General features: G+C 40.8%; 1 protein-coding gene, 1 long non-coding RNA gene and 2 other non-coding genes across 5 annotated transcripts; 1 reads left to right on the top strand and 3 right to left on the bottom strand.

Moving 5' to 3' along the window:
- Window positions 1–436: 436 nt before the first annotated feature.
- LOC110867833 lies at window positions 437–3,045 on the bottom strand. 2 transcript variants are annotated; one of them, XR_002551937.2, is made up of 2 exons: window positions 1,176–3,045; window positions 437–811 (listed from the first exon to the last, which is right to left on the bottom strand). It is a non-coding gene; the product is annotated as an uncharacterized LOC110867833 (long non-coding RNA). The 2 variants fall into 2 exon arrangements; XR_004863254.1 differs by having other exon boundaries at window positions 1,249–3,045.
- LOC118480659 lies at window positions 1,605–1,728 on the bottom strand. Its single transcript, XR_004863639.1, has one exon. It is a non-coding gene; the product is annotated as a small nucleolar RNA SNORD14 (small nucleolar RNA).
- LOC118480648 lies at window positions 1,778–1,902 on the bottom strand. The gene has a single exon (XR_004863628.1). It is a non-coding gene; the product is annotated as a small nucleolar RNA SNORD14 (small nucleolar RNA).
- Window positions 3,046–18,301: 15,256 nt separating the features above from the next.
- Window positions 18,302–19,105, top strand: LOC110866491. The gene has a single exon (XM_022115638.1). The coding sequence runs from the start codon at window positions 18,302–18,304 to the stop codon at window positions 19,103–19,105; it is 804 nt and encodes a 267-aa protein (XP_021971330.1).
- Window positions 19,106–20,300: the final 1,195 nt, after the last annotated feature.

The raw sequence follows: 20,300 nt of genomic DNA, 5'->3' as shown, positions 1-20,300 counted from the left end.
TTTGACGCGACAGGTAGACAAAGCTACTTTTCCTTTCATCGATCTTCATTGTGGTTTGTGCAACATTTTTTGTACAAGTTCTATGCAACTTGACGCTCATTTGAGAGGGGAGAAGCATGCAAAGATGATGGTGCAAGGGGAAGGGGATGATAACATGGAAGATGAAAGTGATGGTAATGAGATTACTGAAGAGCATGTCGCGGTTGAATGTCGGGGCTGAAGAAAAGTTAGATGGTTGTAATTTTTTCAAATAGGATATGAAAAAAAGAGGAAAATGAGAAGCAAACCGAAACACCATCAATATACATTATCTTTCTTAGTTACCTTAGCGTAACCTGTCTAACGGACGGGTATAAAGGCTGCAATTGAGTGATTCTAGGATTATTTGAGGTTGTTTTTTTTTTTTGAAAATTAAACTTCATTAGCACACATCCGATCCAAACGGGCAAAAAGCCAAACAATTACAACACCCCCAACCCAAACGGGCAAAGGGCAAAAAAAATTACAACATGTCCAACGGGTATTTACACCACTCCTCCCATCTAATATAATTACATGATGTTCTGTTTTTGACCAGAAAAAGAGTGTGGAACATCTTTATTTTTTATTTTATTTATTGTTCAGGGATAATCTAATCATTTCTCATACATTTAACTAAGAAAATTAACATGGGTTAGTGATAAAAATCACCTGAGTGCAAACTTTACAACCACTAGAACCAACTCCGTAATTAGTAAACCATTGGGACCAAGTCTGCAATATTTCCAATTGATCTTCGCGATCTCTATTCGATCATCGTGGCTTAGGTCCCCTGCAAAGACACGATCGAAACAAATTTTAGACCGATCTAGCTTCGGTGTTAGTTCGTACCACTTGTGTTGGCACGCGTTTAGATTGTGGCAATTGTTATCAACGTGTTGTTGGCATTGTTGGAACGCTTGTCCCTCAATACGCGGTTTAACCGCGTTGCAACATACGCTATGCGTTGACAATCAAAATGACAAGTGTGATCTCCTCCTCCATCCAGTTCATCATTTTTGGTTTTGTTGTTTGGTTTGAAAAAAATCGAGAGTTTTATGTAAGTGTGTTGAAGAATTTTGTAAAAAAACTGGAGGGGGGTGGGAGTATTTATAGGTAAAAATTGGTAAGGTTTTTTGAAAACATTTGATTTTTACCATTAAACCACCATGCCAAACGGCTACGGCTAGCAGTAAAAAATGATCACTCAATCCTGGTTAGCCAACTCACCCCAACCCCACCCCATGCCAGACTCCATAGCGACGCTTGCTGGGCAACGCCAAACCCAATGCTGGCACAGAGTGGCTTAGCCAGCGTTGGTTGGCTTCCCACGCCAAAGCAACGCCACCACTCCCCCAATCTTATAGTGAAACGGATGTTAAAGATGCTATTATTACTGAGAACACTGTTCTATGAACACAAAGCAGAAATCTTGACAATTAGCTAAGTTATTAGTGATTGCAGACAGACACGCAGGAATATTTTCAATCGTTGCCTTTAAACCTTTAATAAAATCCAATTGATCTAGACCAACAATCATATCTAACGTAATCAGAACAATACATACATGAAACAACAAAATTTAGAATTTCAGACATCCAAGGAAGGAGCAAAGCAGCATAAACTCTCAAGCCAGGCGAAGGCGAAAGTTCTTAGGCGGCCACTGCGAATGTCTCTGAGAAACAAGCCTTCAGATTATCATCATCAACATTTATCAATCAAAAACCAAACAACTACTAAAACTAATAATCAACAAATATGCCTCAGACATCCAAGGAAGGATAAAACAGCACAATCTCTCAAGCCCGGCGAAAGGCGAAAGATCTTAGGCGGCCACTGCGAATGTCTCTGAGAAACAAGCCTTCAATGTTATCATCACAGGCATCAAAACTCAACACAAATAATATTTATCAATAAAATATAAAACTGATAATTTAGTTACAAAAGTGAAAACTAGCAAAAGAAAAAAAAATAAATTTGGTTATCAAAATTCAAAACCTTGTAACAAAAAGTTTGCAAACAGAAAAACTTTAATTAAAAAAAGAGTAAATTACATTTGGAGTCCATATATCTTAGTGGTTTTAACCACTTGTAGTGGCGAAGCTTGAAAATTACGATCAGGGGTTGAAAGTCAACGAACCTCAACATTCTATACAAGTAAAAAAAATTATAAAACCGAGGGTCGAAAACGTTTATACCTAAACAATTACATATGAAAATTACATACATATAACACAACCGAGCGAAAAATTCAAGGGTCCCCCGGCCCCTTGAAAGCTACGCCCCTGACAACTTAGTCTAAACTAAAAAAAGTTTAGCACCCTAACTCAAGTGGTTAAAACCGTAAAAATATAACAAGTGATTAAATAATTAAAAAAATACTTAAAACCAGATGAATAATATTAAGAAAAAACAAGTTGTGATTGGGTTTATAAAAATACATAACACAATGAATGATCTTTGACGGAAAATATTTAAAAAAGAAAACTGAAAATGATTTGTTCTACTCTACCAAAACTAAAAGCCGTTTAAATCATCATTAAAAAACGAAAACAAAAAAAAATGGTTTAAGATTTGCTCTCAGACAAAGGCCAGGCTTGTCCACATGAGAAACTCAATGAATTGATCTTTAACCGGATTTAAAAAAAAAGTTAAACAGATTCCAATTTAAATTGGAATAAGAACTTTTATACAAAATCCAATAAGGATCAAATGCACCGGCATCTGTTCGGTGTGGTTAAAGCAAAACGAATCATCATCGAGCAGCAGATCTAATAAACAAAAAAAAATGTTGAACCTTCGAGAAAACGCAAAAATCCACTGGATCAAAGGAACCTGCATGTCCATGAGGCTCTGATTTTAAATATTGATTTTGCATCTTTAGAAAATTAATCTGATATTGATAACGCAGATTAAATCATCGTCGATGCCCACTAAGATTAAATGAAAGCAAAAGATTATAACTCAATTGGTGAAGATCGGCTTTGTGAAATTGTTGGAATGATTGAGATTTAATTTGGGGAAGAAGGAATATAAATAAGAGGCGCTAGGGTTTTGGTAGAGATGATAGCCAGCCCGCCAGGCCCATTAAGAAACATGGGTTTTTCTTTAAGGAATTCAAGTTTCAAACGTTTAATTTTGGGCCATATGTATGTCTTTAGTTTTAGGTAGCGTTTGGTATGCAGGAATGAGAGGTGGAATGAAATGGACCATTGAGAGGGAATGAAGAAAAGAGTGTTTGGTTGGTCGATGGAATGGAATCGCCCATTCCAAAATGCATTCCATTCCCTCAAAATCATTCCATCCCTGCCCCCTGTTTTTTTTCCATTCCATTCCCTCTTCACCCTTCATTAACAACAGCACAACTCACTACCGTTGCCACCACCCACCACCACCGTCATCCGCCGCCGTCACCCGCCTTCGCCGCCACCCGCCACCACCGTCACCCGCCACCGTCTTTGCCGCCACCCACCTCCATCCCCGCCACCGCCACCGCCACCATCCACCATCGTCGTTGCCACCTCTGATCACCGCCACCACCCACCTTCGATCATCGCCGCTGCCACCTCCGATCACCGCCGCCATCGCCACCCACCTTCGTCATCGCTATCAACCACCACCACCACGCACCGCCACCACCTGCCACCACCGTCGCCACCGTCGCCACCACTACCACCTCTGGCCACCGCTGCCACCCACCTTCACCGTCACCCACTACCACCACCGTTGTCACTACCCGTCGCCGTCTCCACTCGCCACCGTCTCCACCCACCAGCACCACCGCTGCTACAACTGCCACCTATCACCACCCACAATCACCACGCATCATTGACCACCGCCATCCGATTTTATTCCTTCGTCTTTTCTCGCATACCAAACAACAAAAAAGTAATGATTCATTCCATTCTCACATGGTAACCAAACAAGACATGGAATGGTAAAAATTAATTCCATTACCTCATCCATTCCATTACCTCGTCCATTCCATTCACCCGTCCATTCCATTACCCTATACCAAACAGACCCTTAGATTTAGGATGATTGTGTAAACTTTATCTATTTGGATTTATCCTAGTTGGTTGGTTTGTTTGATGTGGTGGGTGTCATCAAGACTTTTTTGGAGGGCGTAATATAACTTGACTTGTGTTGTTTGACCTGAAACTGTTTTGATCTGAACCTGTTTTGACTCAAACCAAAATAACTTTTCTATGTAACGTGTTCTAGCACGACATGTTGCCAAACCTAACCAATACACATTATTAAATACTAAACATATTATTAAAAGAAAAATATTAAAAGGAAAATAATAAAATAAATTTAAAATTAAAATTAAATATATAAAATATAACGAATTATTAAATATAAGGTTGCGTGGAATGATGTATGTCTTCCGAAACTGGAGGGTGGCTTAGGTATTAGGCAAATTGGGGATGTGAACAGAGCCCTAATCACTAATCATATTTGGAGCATACTTGTTAAGCGAAAGTCTTTATGGGTGCAATGGATCTACGATTACAAAGTGAAGGATCAGAATTTCTGGGAGGTTCAATGTAGGGGTAGTATGAGTTGGGGGTGGAGGAAGATCTTATCCATTCACAATATTGTTCGGCCATTCATTTGGAAAGTCATTCAGTCTGGAAGGCAAACTGTAACACCTCGAAATTTTGTGTCCAATAAGGTATTGACACGTGTCTTGAGTTTACACGTGGCGTATAATATTAATAAAGGACTAATGTTGACAAACCTTGAAAGTAAGTAAATTCGAGGGTTATAAATGTCAATTAAGGGTAAGTATACTGTATAGTAACCCTAAACGATGCTCGTACCTTCAAACGAATAAATCATGGATCGTACGGAAGCGAAACGCGGAAGAAAGTGAGAGATTACAAACTACAGGGGTTAACTGTGTCAACATGTGTAATTATACCTCTGAGTGACCCTTTGACATACCCGAAGCTTTGTAAACAGTCAAAAACGCTCACTAGAATGAACTATATATATACCGCGAAGTTCCGTTTTAAAACGAGGAAGTTATGATCAAATTCGTGAGCGAGGGGTTAAAAGCGTCAACAATATAAATTAAAGCTTTTCGGATAATAATCGAACTAACCGGGGGCTTAACTGTACGAATAAAAGACCCGAGGCCTTAATTGTAATTAACCGAGGGCCAAATCGCAAAGTTACCCCTTCAAACCCGAAAGGTCAGGTTATTAATTACCAAAGATTTTATTAATCATTTAAAAAGATTTAAAAACCAACCCTTACGGACCGTAAAGGTCCTGCCTTACGGACTGTAAGGGGGTGAATGATTAAATTAGATCCGCCACTGGCTTACGGACCGCAAGGCCCAAGCCATACCGTCCGTAAGCGATGCCCAGCGACAGAAAATTGGCTGTTGGCTGTTTAAAGCGGTAAAACAATTAAGTATGGGTTTCTCAGAGTTATGGGCGCCCCCTACTCGACCCATAGCACCTTAGGACACCTGCCATTGATCCATACTCAATTGTAGGGTGTGTTGTAATGATCTAAAGGCTCCTTATGCACTATAAAAGGCCATGTATAGTCACAATTAAGAACACACTTCAAAACACACCTTCTGCTCATTCCTGAAGCTCCAAAGTGTTCTTCTCTAGTTCTAAGTCTTACATCAAGTCTCTGTAAGTATGCCAAACCTTCTATGGCTTTAATTTTGCTTAGTTTAGCCTAAAAGTCAATCCGTCGTAACTAACGATTGACTTTGCAATAGTTCATGAATGGTCCAGTGAATTGTCGAATCAAAAGTAGTTATGTGTTGGTATTTATGTGGGTAATAAACCCCTAAAAGGGTTCCCTCTGATCACCACTCTAACTAGTTCAAATGTTGAGTCAAACGAATGCTTAAAAAGTCAACAGAAAGTCATTTTTGCAATTCTTGCATAATCTGTAATGTAGATGATGTGAAACCTGTTTGAACACTCATAAAACATGATATTTGGTATATAAACTTGTCTAAACTCGTTTGATTCGGCCATTTGATATATTGACCCGGATCGGAGCCAAATGTCGCAAAAGTTTGACTTTTGCTTTGACTTCAGTTCTGACCCGTTTTAGTGCAATGTAGATATGCCTTAGGACTCTCTTAGGACCAGGTCACGTGATGGTATCACCCTCTGTGGCCGGTTCGTTGTTTGTCCGAGTCTTTTACGCATTTCCGTTAATTACTTAAAAGTTGACCGTAACGCCCTTTTTAAAATAAAACGAGTATTTCGGACACGTGAAGGGACCATAACCTTGCTTACTAAATTCTAAGCATGTCCCTAAAGTTTCACGCCAATCCGAGGTCTAGAATGGGAGTTATGCTAAATAGCGCATTTATAAGAAACTTTTGTAATAAACGGCGGAATTAGCATAACGCCTACCTAAACCAAGATTTCGTCACCAAAACTTTTACCCACTGTAGTAAAATAATATTTTGGGATTTTTAAAGATTTTTAATTAATTTTAACCTGCTCATAACCTGCGGTTATGGCTACGGTTCGGTAAATACCGAATATGCCCTTTTCGGCCAAAACTTGAGTTCTACAAGGTCTTTTGACCCGATTCCAGTTGCTACTGATTTTAAATAATAAATAAGATATTTTAGACTTATTAAACTGATCGGGAAACTCAGGTTTCCTGTAGAACTCAGAAATCCCTTTAAAAGTCTTTAAAATGACCGGAAAACCCCTACGGGGCGTATAATGGACTAAAACTCGTTACGGGCATTATGGAAGGTATCCTACTGATACCACAACCTCTTTAAAGTATATTGACTTAGGAAAACAGTGTAGGACTCCTACGGTTACCCGTTGCGCCTATTGCGCGCACGGTTCGGCTTATGTAACTAGTTTACATAAATTAGCCGATACGGGTCAAACCATATCATTTTGACCCCAAGATTTAGGGTGTGAATATTAAACCCGTATAAAACAAGTCTCCGAACTTGTTGGGTCAGAATCACATTCCATTCTCGGTTTTCGCCTTTCACGCGATTAAACCGTATCTATCCCTCGAAAACTAACCGGTCTAGGCTATGGCTAATATAAAGACCCGTTAGGATTCTAATAGGTTATTTTAAAACCTTCGTTCCAGAATAAGGAGCCCCAGTAAAAGATATATGTGATTTAACTGATTAAGGATAATACTTGCAAAGGTAAATACTTTTAACTTATTTTCCCTTATACGGGCTTGGGTTACGGTATATAAAATACCGCTTGATTGAGCATCAAATCTTCCATCGCTTAGGTGGTTAATTGAATAATTTGATCGGCTCATTTAAACAGTCTTGTTACTTAAAAGCCTTTGGGGGGGGGGGGTTAATGACCATGTCCCGGATATCCTTGGCATCATTTTACGAAATGGCCACGACCTCGACACCCGGGTGTAGGCGTACACCCGGTATGATGTCTATACTATTAAAAGACGTAGCCGATGGTTACCCGCCTCGGTTTTACGCAAAATGTGGTGTGTCTATTGATCTTTAACCCGGACAGGATTCGGGCTACTGAACGCATAGAAGGAACATGTAATTCGTTCACAAGATTATAATTTTAAATAATTATCCCAAGTTATAAAAGAATTTGTGCCTCGTGCATTCAAATCAAATTTTAATAAACCTTTTTCAAAAGTGTCGGTTGAATGTATTTACCAGTGTAAACTGACGTATTTTCCCAAAAAGATTAAGTGCAGGTACTATACGAAATTGGCTGGCAGTAGCTCCTTAGCATCTTAAGAAGTCTCGCAAGCTTGATGTCTTATCTGTTGAACAATATTTTTATTTAATTTGATCCCTCCTGTGGATACTATTCAACTACTTGTGATACATTTGATATTACAGTAAATGGTTGAATCATATTTACCTTTATGCTTCCGCTGTGCATTTATATATTGTGGTTTGACTATATTGTTGCCAACTACGTCACGGTAATCCCCCACCGGGCCCACCGGTGATACACGTGGAAATCGGGGTGTGACAGGTTGGTATCAGAGCCAACATTGAGTGAGTTAAACACTATCCTAATGTGTTTAATCTCAGTGACACAATTGCACATACTTGAGTCTAGACAAGAACATAGGACGAATTCGAATTGTTATTCTAAGTTTGTCTTTTTCTTTTATTATTGTTATTTAAAGTTTTAAAAAGCAGGAAATATGCCGCCAGTGATTTTCCAAGGAAGAGGAAGGGGAAGAAGAGGCAGAGGAGAGATCGTTACTCATCACGATCACGAAGCCGGACCTTCAAATACGCGAGCTTCTTCGACCACAAGGAGTGAAGAACCGCAGAGGCGAAGAGACCTTTATGAACCTGCGAGGCATTCCACCTCGCATAGCTCGACGCCATCATACCGGCACTCATTCGGGCCAAATTCAGAAAATGATCCCAACAACCCGCAACCCTCCTTCATACCTCTACAGCGTTCGGTATCGCACCGAAATTTTGACGACCCTACTCCATACTTCCGAGGTCAGTTTAATCCAGCTGACTACATCCAGGAACCTTCAGGCTTTGTTCCGTTAGGACCACAAGATCACTTCTCCGAAGATCATATGGACGAGGATACTGATCCGACAGAACCTGCTCGTGGGACGCCCATGCATCCAATAGAAATCTCTGATGGGTCATCCTTTCATGGTACACCCTATCAGTGACCAGATAGCTTCATGGCGTTGTTTAATCAACACGAGTGGTACCACACGCCACAGACATCACAACAACCGCAACATCCGCGAGATCCCTCCGAGGATTCACGTTTCGTGGCAGTTACGCCACCACCTCCGCCACCGGTACAGCCAGTAATGCCTGATCCGCCAAGGCGTAGGAGGACAAATGCTCGTATGTCCACACGAGGAGGGGAATTCCACTTCAGCACCCCTCGACACTCTAGTAGTAGCCACTACCCGCCACTACAAGAAAAAGGACCTTCAAGTCCTGTACAGGAGGCGAACTCCGCACCAGCTGCACCAACTTCGCCACCGTTTGGGTATGACCACCCAATACCTGCATATACGGGTCCAACGGCTTACAACCCGTTCGAACCGTCATCACAAGCACATTACAATTACAACTATGAGCGCGACCCATATGTGGTAGGGGCTAGGTATAATGCCCGCTACCCAGACGGAGCATATGGAAACATGGGAATACCGGACTACTCGGCTCATGGGTGTCCAGCACCTCCTAGACCTCCAGTTCCGCAGCAGGCGCCACAACCACGTTTCTCTCCTCCCGAACAAGAAGAAATACTCCACCGTTTGAGCCGCGTGGAAAGAGACTTCGAGGAAGAACGTAAGAGCCACCGAGGATTCCTCAAGGGCTTAGCAAACCTACTGAAAGGCAAGAAGAAGAAACGTGATCATTAGTCCTTATGTATGTTCTGATGTAATGTTTATTTTAAATAAGTCCCTGCGTGGACGTTTATCGTATTCCAGTCCCTACGTGGACTTATCTTTTAGTCCCTGCATGGACACTTATCTTGTATTAGTCCCTGCGTGGACTTGTAGCTTATTTTAAAAACCTCTATGTAGGTATGTACTATTTAAAAGTCCCGTTTAGGGCGGTGTGTAATCGTATTAAAATTATGGAATGTTATATTATGAATTTCATTTTGTTATTACTATATATGAAATAAATCAAAACCATTCCTTTTAATTTGATCTGCCTAAATAAAGAATCTTCAGAGTGAAACCTAGCCAGGTGTCTTTTAAGATCCGGCCAAGATGGTAAGACCTAATTAAAAGATTCAGATCCCCTGTTAACCTCTGTAAGCATGTTAACAATCATGGCAGATGTGATTCGTTAAAATTACACACGCCATTCTTATGCAAGAATCCTTTAAAGGATTCCAAAGCCCAAATTAATGATATAATAAATCATGGGTTAAATCATCAATAAAGATGATCACTTGTTAAACATCCATAAGCGATGTAGTGCCTAGGGCCATACATATTGTCATAATAAGGCAAAAGACAGTGGTGGTTTAGGACTCCCTGTCAGAAGGAGTAAAAGGACTACGGTTCAAACCTTCATACCTTGATTCTCCGTAATCTCGGCTAAATATTATAACAACGTCCTCGTGACTAGGCTTTTATGCCACTAGTAATATTAATTGTGATTAGGATAAGTATGTTCAAATCCTAAATATAAAGTGAGTAACAAATTAACCGGATATGGTCTTCGTTACCATGGTTAATGAACTGCCATAAAAGACAATTCAATAATAAACTCCTAAATAGAATTTTCATTATCTTCTGCAGCAGATACAAGCTACTATGGCGAATCCTAATGGAGGAAGTAGTCATACAAATGAAGATGAGTATGATAATGCCCAAATAAATTTAACGGGCGCTCAACTCAAGGCTCTTGTCGACAACGCTGTGCAAGCAGCTCTAGATCGACAATATACAGAATCTCGAAGCAGAACAGTTTCCAAACCACCATCGAAGCCAAAGACACACTCAAAAACCCACAGCAAACCACTATCCAAACCCAAGAAGGACGACGATAACCACTCGTCCAAGCCCAAAAAGGACGACGACAATCACTCGTCGAATGAAAATAGTGTTCGTCGCGAAAGGGAGTATACTGATGCTTCCCTTGCCAGGGGCTGCACATACAAGTACTTCGTATCTTGTAAACCCCGAGACTTTACGGGGGAGAAGGGTGCCGTCGAATGTATGACATGGTTGGATGAGATGGACACAGTGGTGGACATCAGTGGCTGCGCTGAAAGGGATGTAGTGAAGTTTGTGTCGCAGTCGTTTAAGAGCGAGGCCCTAGCTTGGTGGAGGGCGCTGGTTCAGGCCTCGGGAAAAGCTGTGCTTTACAGCATGACGTGGGAGGAATTCGTTTCTCTCATCAGGGAAAATTACTGCCCTCAGCATGAGGTGGAGAAGATAGAGTCCGATTTTGTGTCATTGGTAATGACAAATCTGGAATGCCAGGCCTATTTGACGAGCTTCAACACGATGTCTCGCTTGGTTCCTTACCTAGTCACCCCGGAACCAAGGAGGATTGCTCGTTTTATCTGGGGGTTAGAACCCGCGATAAAGGCTAGTGTGAAGGCCTCTCGGCCAACGACCTTCAGGTCTGTGACTGACCTCTCCTTGTCCCTCACGATGGACGCAGTCCGACTGAGATCGCAGAGGAACAAAGAGGCCGAAAAGAGGAAGCGTGAGGATGATACCTCGCGAAGGTCGGGGAAGAAGCACCGTGGGAACGGTGATGGCAAGAGAGGAACAGAATCGAGAAAAGATGGGCAACAAACTGGAGAGAAGCCCAAGTGCAAGAACTGCCAAAAATTCCACTTTGGGAAATGCAGGTTTGGGCCGAACTCACAGTCCCAGTCAAAGACGCATACTTGTGGACTGTGCAAGTCCAAAGATCACAAGACTGTGGACTGTAAGAAGATTAAAGACGCGACCTGCTACAACTGTAGTGAGAAGGGGCACATCAGGAGCAACTGCCCCAAGCTCGCCAAGAAGACCGAGGAAACCAAAAAGAATAACGCTAGAGTCTTCAAAATGGATGTAAAGGAAGCGTTGCAGGACGACAACGTAATCACAGGTACTTTTCTCGTGAATAATATATTTGCAAGAGTACTTTTCGATTCAGGCGCTGATAAATCCTTTCTAGACCAAAAATTTTGCAAATTGCTGAACATGCCTATCAAAACCCTAAATGTGAAATACGAGGTAGAGCTAGCAGACGACACTGTAGAAACCGTCTCCACTATATTAGAGGGATGTATGATATCCATTAAGAACCATTCATTTCCTCTATCTCTACTTCCCTTTAATCTAGCTGGTTTTGACATCGTTCTGGGCATGGACTGGTTAGCGCACAACCAGGCCCAGATAGTCTGCAATAGAAAACAAATTGTGCTAAAGACCCCGACTGGTGAATCGCTCACTATTCTAGGGGATACGCAGTATGGATTGCCCGAGAACGTAACTATGCTCAAAGCTTCAAGATGGTTAAAAAGAGGCTGTGTCATCTACATGGCACAAGTGATTATTGAAGAACCCAAATCAAGGATAGAAGACATTCCTGTCATTTCGGAGTATCCAGAAGTTTTCCCCGAAGACCTACCTGGGTTGCCACCAGATAGGCAAGTGGAATTCAGAATAGATATCATCCCTGGAGCAGCTCCTATTGCTAGAGCACCATACAGGCTAGCACCGACTGAAATGAAGGAATTGAGGACCCAGCTGGATGAACTGTTAGCAAAAGGTTTCATCAAGCCTAGTTCGTCTCCCTGGGGAGCACCTGTCCTGTTTGTGAAGAAAAAGGACGGATCGATGCGTCTGTGCATCGATTATCGTGAACTTAATAAAGTCACGATAAAAAATAGATACCCATTGCCAAGGATCGACGATTTGTTTGATCAATTGCAAGGGGATAGCTATTTCTCGAAGATCGACTTAAGGTCGGGCTACCATCAGCTGAAGGTCAGAGATGAAGACGTGCATAAAACAACATTTAGGACTCGCTACGGTCACTACGTGTTCCTAGTGATGCCTTTTGGGCTCACAAATGCACCGGCTGCGTTCATGGATCTCATGAATCGCGTCTGTAAGCCGTACTTGGACAAATTTGTCATCGTATTCATCGACGACATTCTTATCTATTCAAGGAATAAAGCCGACCACGAGAAACACCTACGATGTATTCTCGAATTGCTGCATCGCGAGAAACTCTATGCCAAATTCTCTAAATGTGAATTCTGGCTACGAGAAGTCCAATTTCTTGGACACGTCGTAAGTGAGAGTGGTATCCAGGTGGATCCTGCTAAGGTAGAGGCGGTCATGAATTGGCAAGAGCCAAAGACGCCCACAGAGATCCGTAGTTTCCTGGGATTGGCAGGATACTACAGGAGATTCATTGAGAATTTCTCAAGGATTGCTGCGCCCTTAACATCTCTAACCAAGAAGAAGGAAAAGTTTGTTTGGGGCCCTAAGCAGCAAGAATCCTTTGATATTTTGAAACAAAGGCTGAGCAACGCTCCTGTGTTGACGCTACCAGAAGGTACCGAAGAGTTCGTAGTTTACTGCGATGCGTCACACACTGGCATGGGGTGTGTGCTCATGCAGAAAGGCAAGGTGATTGCCTATGCTTCAAGACAGTTGAAGGTGCACGAAAAGAATTACACCACCCATGACTTGGAGCTGGGTGCCGTTGTATTCGCACTAAAACTGTGGAGGCATTATCTATACGGAATCAAATTTGTGATCTATTCAGATCACAAAAGCCTTCAACATTTGTTTAATCAGAAGGAGCTAAACATGAGACAACGCCGTTGGATGGAGACCTTGAATGATTATGATTGTGAGATCAGGTACCATCCCGGCAAGGCGAATGTAGTCGCTGATGCCCTGAGCCGGAAAGAAAGGATGAAACCCATCCGAATCAATGCTAGGAGAATGGAAGTAAAGAATAACTTGATTGAAAGGATATTAGCTGCACAGCGAGAGGCTGTGTTAGAAGCTAATTATCCTAAGGAAAAGTTAGGAGTAACTGAGGAGCAGTTAACTCTTCACAAGGATGGACTTTTGAGATTGAATGGACGGATATGGGTTCCTATTTATGGAGGACTACGAGATGTTATCCTCCAGGAAGCCCATAGTTCCAAATATTCTGTCCATCCTGGAGCAGATAAAATGTATCAGGATTTAAAGGCAAATTATTGGTGGATAGGCTTGAAAAAGTCTGTAGCCGCCTACGTAGCCAAATGCTTGACTTGTGCGCAAGTCAAGGCTAAGCATCAAAAGCCATCTGGCTTGCTACAACAACCTGAACTTCCTGAATGGAAATGGGAGTGTGTAACTATGGATTTTATCACCAAGTTACCAAAAACGAGCAAAGGAAACGACACAATATGGGTTATAGTCGATAGACTGACTAAGTCAGCTCATTTCTTACCCATTAAGGAGACTTATAGCTCCGACACTTTAGCCCAGCTGTATGTTGATAAGATTGTGGCCTTACATGGCATACCTGTATCTATTATCTCTGATAGGGATACTAGGTACACGTCACATTTCTGGAAGAGTTTCCAACAATCTTTGGGCACACGTTTGAACTTCAGTACGGCTTACCATCCTCAGACAGACGGTCAGAGTGAGCGTACTATTCAAACGTTAGAAGACATGCTGCGAGCATGTGCTATCGATCTAGGTGGTAGTTGGGATAAGAACCTACCCCTAATCGAATTCTCCTACAACAATAGCTACCATACCAGCATAAAGGTTGCGCCTTTCGAGGCATTATACGGTAGGAAGTGTAGATCGCCTGTTTGTTGGGCAGAAGTGGGAGAGGTCCAATTATCAGGACCAGAGATAGTTTTCGAGACAACGGACAAGATTGTCCAGATTCGGGAACGTCTCAAGGCTGCCCGTGATAGGCAGAAAAGCTACGCTGACCCAAAGCGTAAGGATTTTCACTTCGATGTAGGTGAAAAAGTGCTGCTAAAGGTATCACCCTGGAAGGGAGTGATGCGATTCGGTAAGAAGGGTAAACTGAGCCCGTGGTACATAGGACCTTTTGAGGTTATCGAACGTGTCGGGTCAGTTGCCTATAAGTTGAACTTACCGGAAGAACTCAATGGAATCCACAACGTGTTCCACATCTGCAATCTAAAGAAATGCTTCGCTGATGAATCATTAGTGATTCCACACACAGATGTGCATATAGATGAAAGCTTGAAGTTTGTGGAGAAGCCTTGGTCGATTGAAGACCGACAGGTGAAAAAGCTCCGAAGAAAACATGTGCCGATAGTAAAGGTTAAATGGGACGCCCGGAGAGGTCCCGAATTCACGTGGGAAGTTGAATCCACGATGAAGGAGAAATATCCCTATTTGTTTGAGTAAATCTCGGGTCGAGATTTATTTTAAGGGGGTGAGGATGTAACACCTCGAAATTTTGTGTCCAATAAGGTATTGACACGTGTCTTGAGTTTACACGTGGCATATAATATTAATAAAGGACTAATGTTGACAAACCTTGAAAGTATGTAAATTCGAGGGTTATAAATGTCAATTAAGGGTAAGTATACTGTATAGTAACCCTAAACGATGCTCGTACCTTCAAACGAATAAATCATGGATCGTACTGAAGCGAAACGCGGAAGAAAGTGAGAGATTACAAACTACAGGGGTTAACTGTGTCAACATGTGTAATTATACCTCTGAGTGACCCTTTGACATACCCGAAGCTTTGTAAACAGTCAAAAACGCTCACTAGAATGAACTATATATATACCGCGAAGTTCCGTTTTAAAACGAGGAAGTTATGATCAAATTCGTGAGCGAGGGGTTAAAAGCGTCAACAATATAAATTAAAGCTTTTCGGATAATAATCGAACTAACCGGGGGCTTAACTGTACGAATAAAAGACCCGAGGCCTTAATTGTAATTAACCGAGGCCCAAATCGCAAAGTTACCCCTTCAAACCCGAAAGGTCAGGTTATTAATTACCAAAGATTTTATTAATCATTTAAAAAGATTTAAAAACCAACCCTTACGGACCGTAAAGGTCCTGCCTTACGGACTGTAAGGGGGTGAATGATTAAATTAGATCCGCCACTGGCTTACGGACCGCAAGGCCCAAGCCATACGGTCCGTAAGCGATGCCCAGCGACAGAAAATTGGCTGTTGGCTGTTTAAAGCAGTAAAACAATTAAGTATGGGTTTCTCAGAGTTATGGGCGCCCCCTACTCGACCCATAGCACCTTAGGACACCTGCCATTGATCCATACTCAATTGTAGGGTGTGTTGTAATGATCTAAAGGCTCCTTATGCACTATAAAAGGCCATGTATAGTCACAATTAAGAACACACTTCAAAACACACCTTCTGCTCATTCCTGAAGCTCCAAAGTGTTCTTCTCTAGTTCTAAGTCTTACATCAAGTCTCTGTAAGTATGCCAAACCTTCTATGGCTTTGTTTTTGCTTAGTTTAGCCTAAAAGTCAATCCGTCGTAACTAACGATTGACTTTGCAATAGTTCATGAATGGTCCAGTGAATTGTCGAATCAAAAGTAGTTATGTGTTGGTATTTATGTGGGTAATAAACCCCTAAAAGGGTTCCCTCTGATCACCACTCTAACTAGTTCAAATGTTGAGTCAAACGAATGCTTAAAAAGTCAACAGAAAGTCATTTTTGCGATTCTTGCATAATCTGTAATGTAGATGATGTGAAACCTGTTTGAACACTCATAAAACATGATATTTGGTATATAAACTTGTCTAAACTCGTTTGATTCGGCCATTTGATATATTGAACCGGATCGGAGCCGAATGTCGCAAAAGTTTGACTTTTGCTTTGACTTCAGTTCTGACCCATTTTAGTGCAATGTAGATATGCCTTAGGACTCTCTTAGGACCAGGTCACGTGATGGTATCACCCTCTGTGGCCGGTTCGTTGTTTGTCCGAGTCTTTTACGCATTTCCGTTAATTACTTAAAAGTTGACCGTAACGCCCTTTTTAAAATAAAACGAGTATTTCGGACACGTGAAGCGACCATAACCTTGCTTACTAAATTCTAAGCATGTCCCTAAAGTTTCACGCCAATCCGAGGTCTAGAATGGGAGTTATGCTAAATAGCGCATTTATAAGAAACTTTTGTAATAAACGGCGCAATTAGCATAACGCCTACCTAAACCAAGATTTCGTCACCAAAACTTTTACCCACTGTAGTAAAATAATATTTTGGGATTTTTAAAGATTTTTAATTAATTTTAACCTGCTCATAACCTGCGGTTATGGCTACGGTTCGGTAAAACTTGAGTTCTACAAGGTCTTTTGACCCGATTCCAGTTGCTGCTGATTTTAAATAATAAATAAGATATTTTAGACTTATTAAACTGATTGGGAAACTCAGGTTTCCTGTAGAACTCAGAAATCCCTTTAAAAGTCTTTAAAATGACCGGAAAACCCCTACGGGGCGTATAATGGACTAAAACTCGTTACGGGCATTATGGAAGGTATCCTACTGATACCACAACCTCTTTAAAGTATATTGACTTAGGAAAACAGTGTAGGACTCCTACGGTTACCCGTTGCGCCTATTGCGCGCACGGTTCGGCTTATGTAACTAGTTTACATAAATTAGCCGATACGGGTCAAACCATATCATTTTGACCCCAAGATTTAGAGTGTGAATATTAAACCCGTATAAAACAAGTCTCTGAACTTGTTGGGTCAGAATCACATTCCATTCTCGGTTTTCGCCTTTCACGCGATTAAACCGTATCTATCCCTCGAAAACTAACCGGTCTAGGCTATGGCTAATATAAAGACCCGTTAGGATTCTAATAGGTTATTTTAAAACCTTCGTTCCAGAATAAGGAGCCCCAGTAAAAGATATCTGTGATTTAACTGATTAAGGATAATACTTGCAAAGGTAAATACTTTTAACTTATTTTCCCTTATACGGGCTTGGGTTACGGTATATAAAATACCGCTTGATTGAGCATCAAATCTTCCATCGCTTAGGTGGTTAATTGAATAATTTGATCGGCTCATTTAAACAGTCTTGTTACTTAAAAGCCTTTGGGGGGTCAATGACCATGTCCCGGATATCCTTGGCATCATTTTACGAAATGGCCATGACCTCGACACCCGGGTGTAGGCGTACACCCGGTATGATGTCTATACTATTAAAAGACGTAGCCGATGGTTACCCGCCTCGGTTTTACGCAAAATGTGGTGTGTCTATTGATCTTTAACCCGGACAGGATCCGGGCTACTGAACGCATAGAAGGAACATGTAATTCGTTCACAAGATTATAATTTTAAATAATTATCCCAAGTTATAAAAGAATTTGTGCCTCGTGCATTCAAATCAAATTTTAATAAACCTTTTTCAAAAGTGTCGGCTGAATGTATTTACCAGTGTAAACTGACGTATTTTCCCAAAAAGATTAAGTGCAGGTACTATACGAAATTGGCTGGCAGTAGCTCCTTAGCATCTTAAGAAGTCTCGCAAGCTTGATGTCTCATCTGTTGAACAATATTTTTATTTAATTTGATCCCTCCTGTGGATACTATTCAACTACTTGTGATACATTTGATATTACAGTAAATGGTTGAATCATATTTACCTTTATGCTTCCGCTGTGCATTTATATATTGTGGTTTGACTATATTGTTGCCAACTACGTCACGGTAATCCCCCACCGGGCCCACCGGTGATACACGTGGAAATCGGGGTGTGACACAAACAAATGCTTGGAGTGATAACTGGTGTCACCTGAGCCCCCTCGGGTCGATGATAACTCCAAGACGTACTGCAAATGCGGGCTTTAATCTCCAATCTTCTGGTGCGGATTTACTTGACGAGAATGGTCAATGGAAATGGCCTCAAGCATGGTATGATCTTTATCCAGTATTGATTGGTTTGAGTCTTGAATTGCCTAGTTCTCAGTTACAGGATCAAACGGTTTGGAAGGATTTGGAGGGTAATCATCGGCACTTTAGCTCGTTGGAAGTTTGGCATAGTATTCGTACACGAGACATTCCTATTAGCTGGGCGAATATGGTTTGGTTCAGCCAATGTATTCCACGACATTCATTTCAGTTATGGTTGGTTATAAAAAATAAGCTGAGAACTCAGGATCAGCTGAAAGTTTGGGAAGCGGGTAGTGAAACAAATTTAAGGCTCATGTGCTGCCCCCTTTGCCAACATGATCGAGACTCGAGAGACCATCTTTTTTTCTCGTGTGCTTTTGCTTCGCAGGTCTGGACGAATGTAAAGGCTATGGTTGATATGGCTAGTGTTACTGAATCATGGGCCTCTATTTCGGCGTGGATGGACCAGCACTCGAATTCAAAAAGATTGGATCAAGTGGTGTGTAAGTTGGTGCTTGCGGCTGCGACTTATTTCATTTGGCAAGAACGTAATAACCGGCTTTTCTCTAGACTTGAATGTTCGGTTATTCAGGTGACCGAGAAGATTAAAAACACTGTTCGGCTTCGGTTAATGGATTTCAAACTTCAAGGGCATGTGGATTATAATAGAGTTGTGAAGAAGTGGCAGATCCCAGTAAGGGCGCTGAACGAAGACCCGGGTTAAGGCAATTCAAATGTATTGTGTTTAGATAGATCTTAATTGGTGTGGTTGTGTTTTGTTCGGGTCATGTTTTGTTTGTCTGGTTGTCTTGTTGAGGGTTGTGTTTTTTCGTCTTGTTTCCTAGTCTTGGTATGCCAAGGCTAGCTGTGTGTGCTATTTCAGGCACACCTATGTTTTGATTGCATTTTTATAAAATTTACCAGGGTAATTCCGTTTACCCAAAAAAAAGAATAATAAATAGTTTATATTTGTAGAATTATATGTCATTTAATATTATATCCATTAAATATTTCATTAATATCAAGAGTTATAAAATCCTAAATTACAAGTTATTTATTCATCAAACATTATACTAAATGCAATATAAGTCTTCTTAACTGTCTTAAAATTGAACTTCAATTAAACGTGTGCTCTAAATAAATGTTTTATAAGGTAACTAGAGGGTTGCCCGTATGATGCGGTGGGTGGTACTAAGGGATTTTTGGTGAGCACAATATAACCTGACCTACCTTAAATACTGATTATACCTATTATTATTATTATTATTATTATTATTATTATTATTATTATTATTATTATTATTATTATTATTATTATTATTATTATTATTATTATTATTATTATTATTATTATTATTGGAGTAAATTGTTGTTTAAGCCTCTGTGGTTTGCTGTAATTGACACTTTGAGTCCATATTTCTAAAATTCTTTAGATTTAGTCCCTAGGCTTTCCAATTCATATCAATCCACCCCTTTCGTGCGATCAGTGTTTCCAATTCCAATTGTACTGATGATGGAATGATAATGATAATGATAATGATAATGATAATGATAATAATAATGATAATGATAATGATAATGATAATGATAATGATAATGATAATGATAATGATAATGATAATGATAATGATAATGATAATAATAATAATAATAACAATAACAATAACAATAACAATAACAACAACAACAACAACAATAACAAAGGAGGGGTATAAAAGACAGATTACACATAACTTATCGGTCAAACAAACTTGACTAGACGGAGGGGTTGAATTGATGTGAATTGACATAACTAGCTAGCAAGTCTTATTTTTGTTGCAGATTATGCATACAGTAGGTCAGTTTTGTCGTGGTGGCGACTGATCTTAGGTCGCCTACCAACCCGGGATGCTCTTGCGAGAAGAAGAGTGCCAGTCACA

This window comes from Helianthus annuus, chromosome 7 (genome assembly GCF_002127325.2).
Source record: "Helianthus annuus cultivar XRQ/B chromosome 7, HanXRQr2.0-SUNRISE, whole genome shotgun sequence".
NCBI lineage: Eukaryota > Viridiplantae > Streptophyta > Magnoliopsida > Asterales > Asteraceae > Helianthus > Helianthus annuus.
Note: the sequence above shows the minus strand (reverse complement) of the source record. Positions and strands in the feature narration are given on the sequence as shown.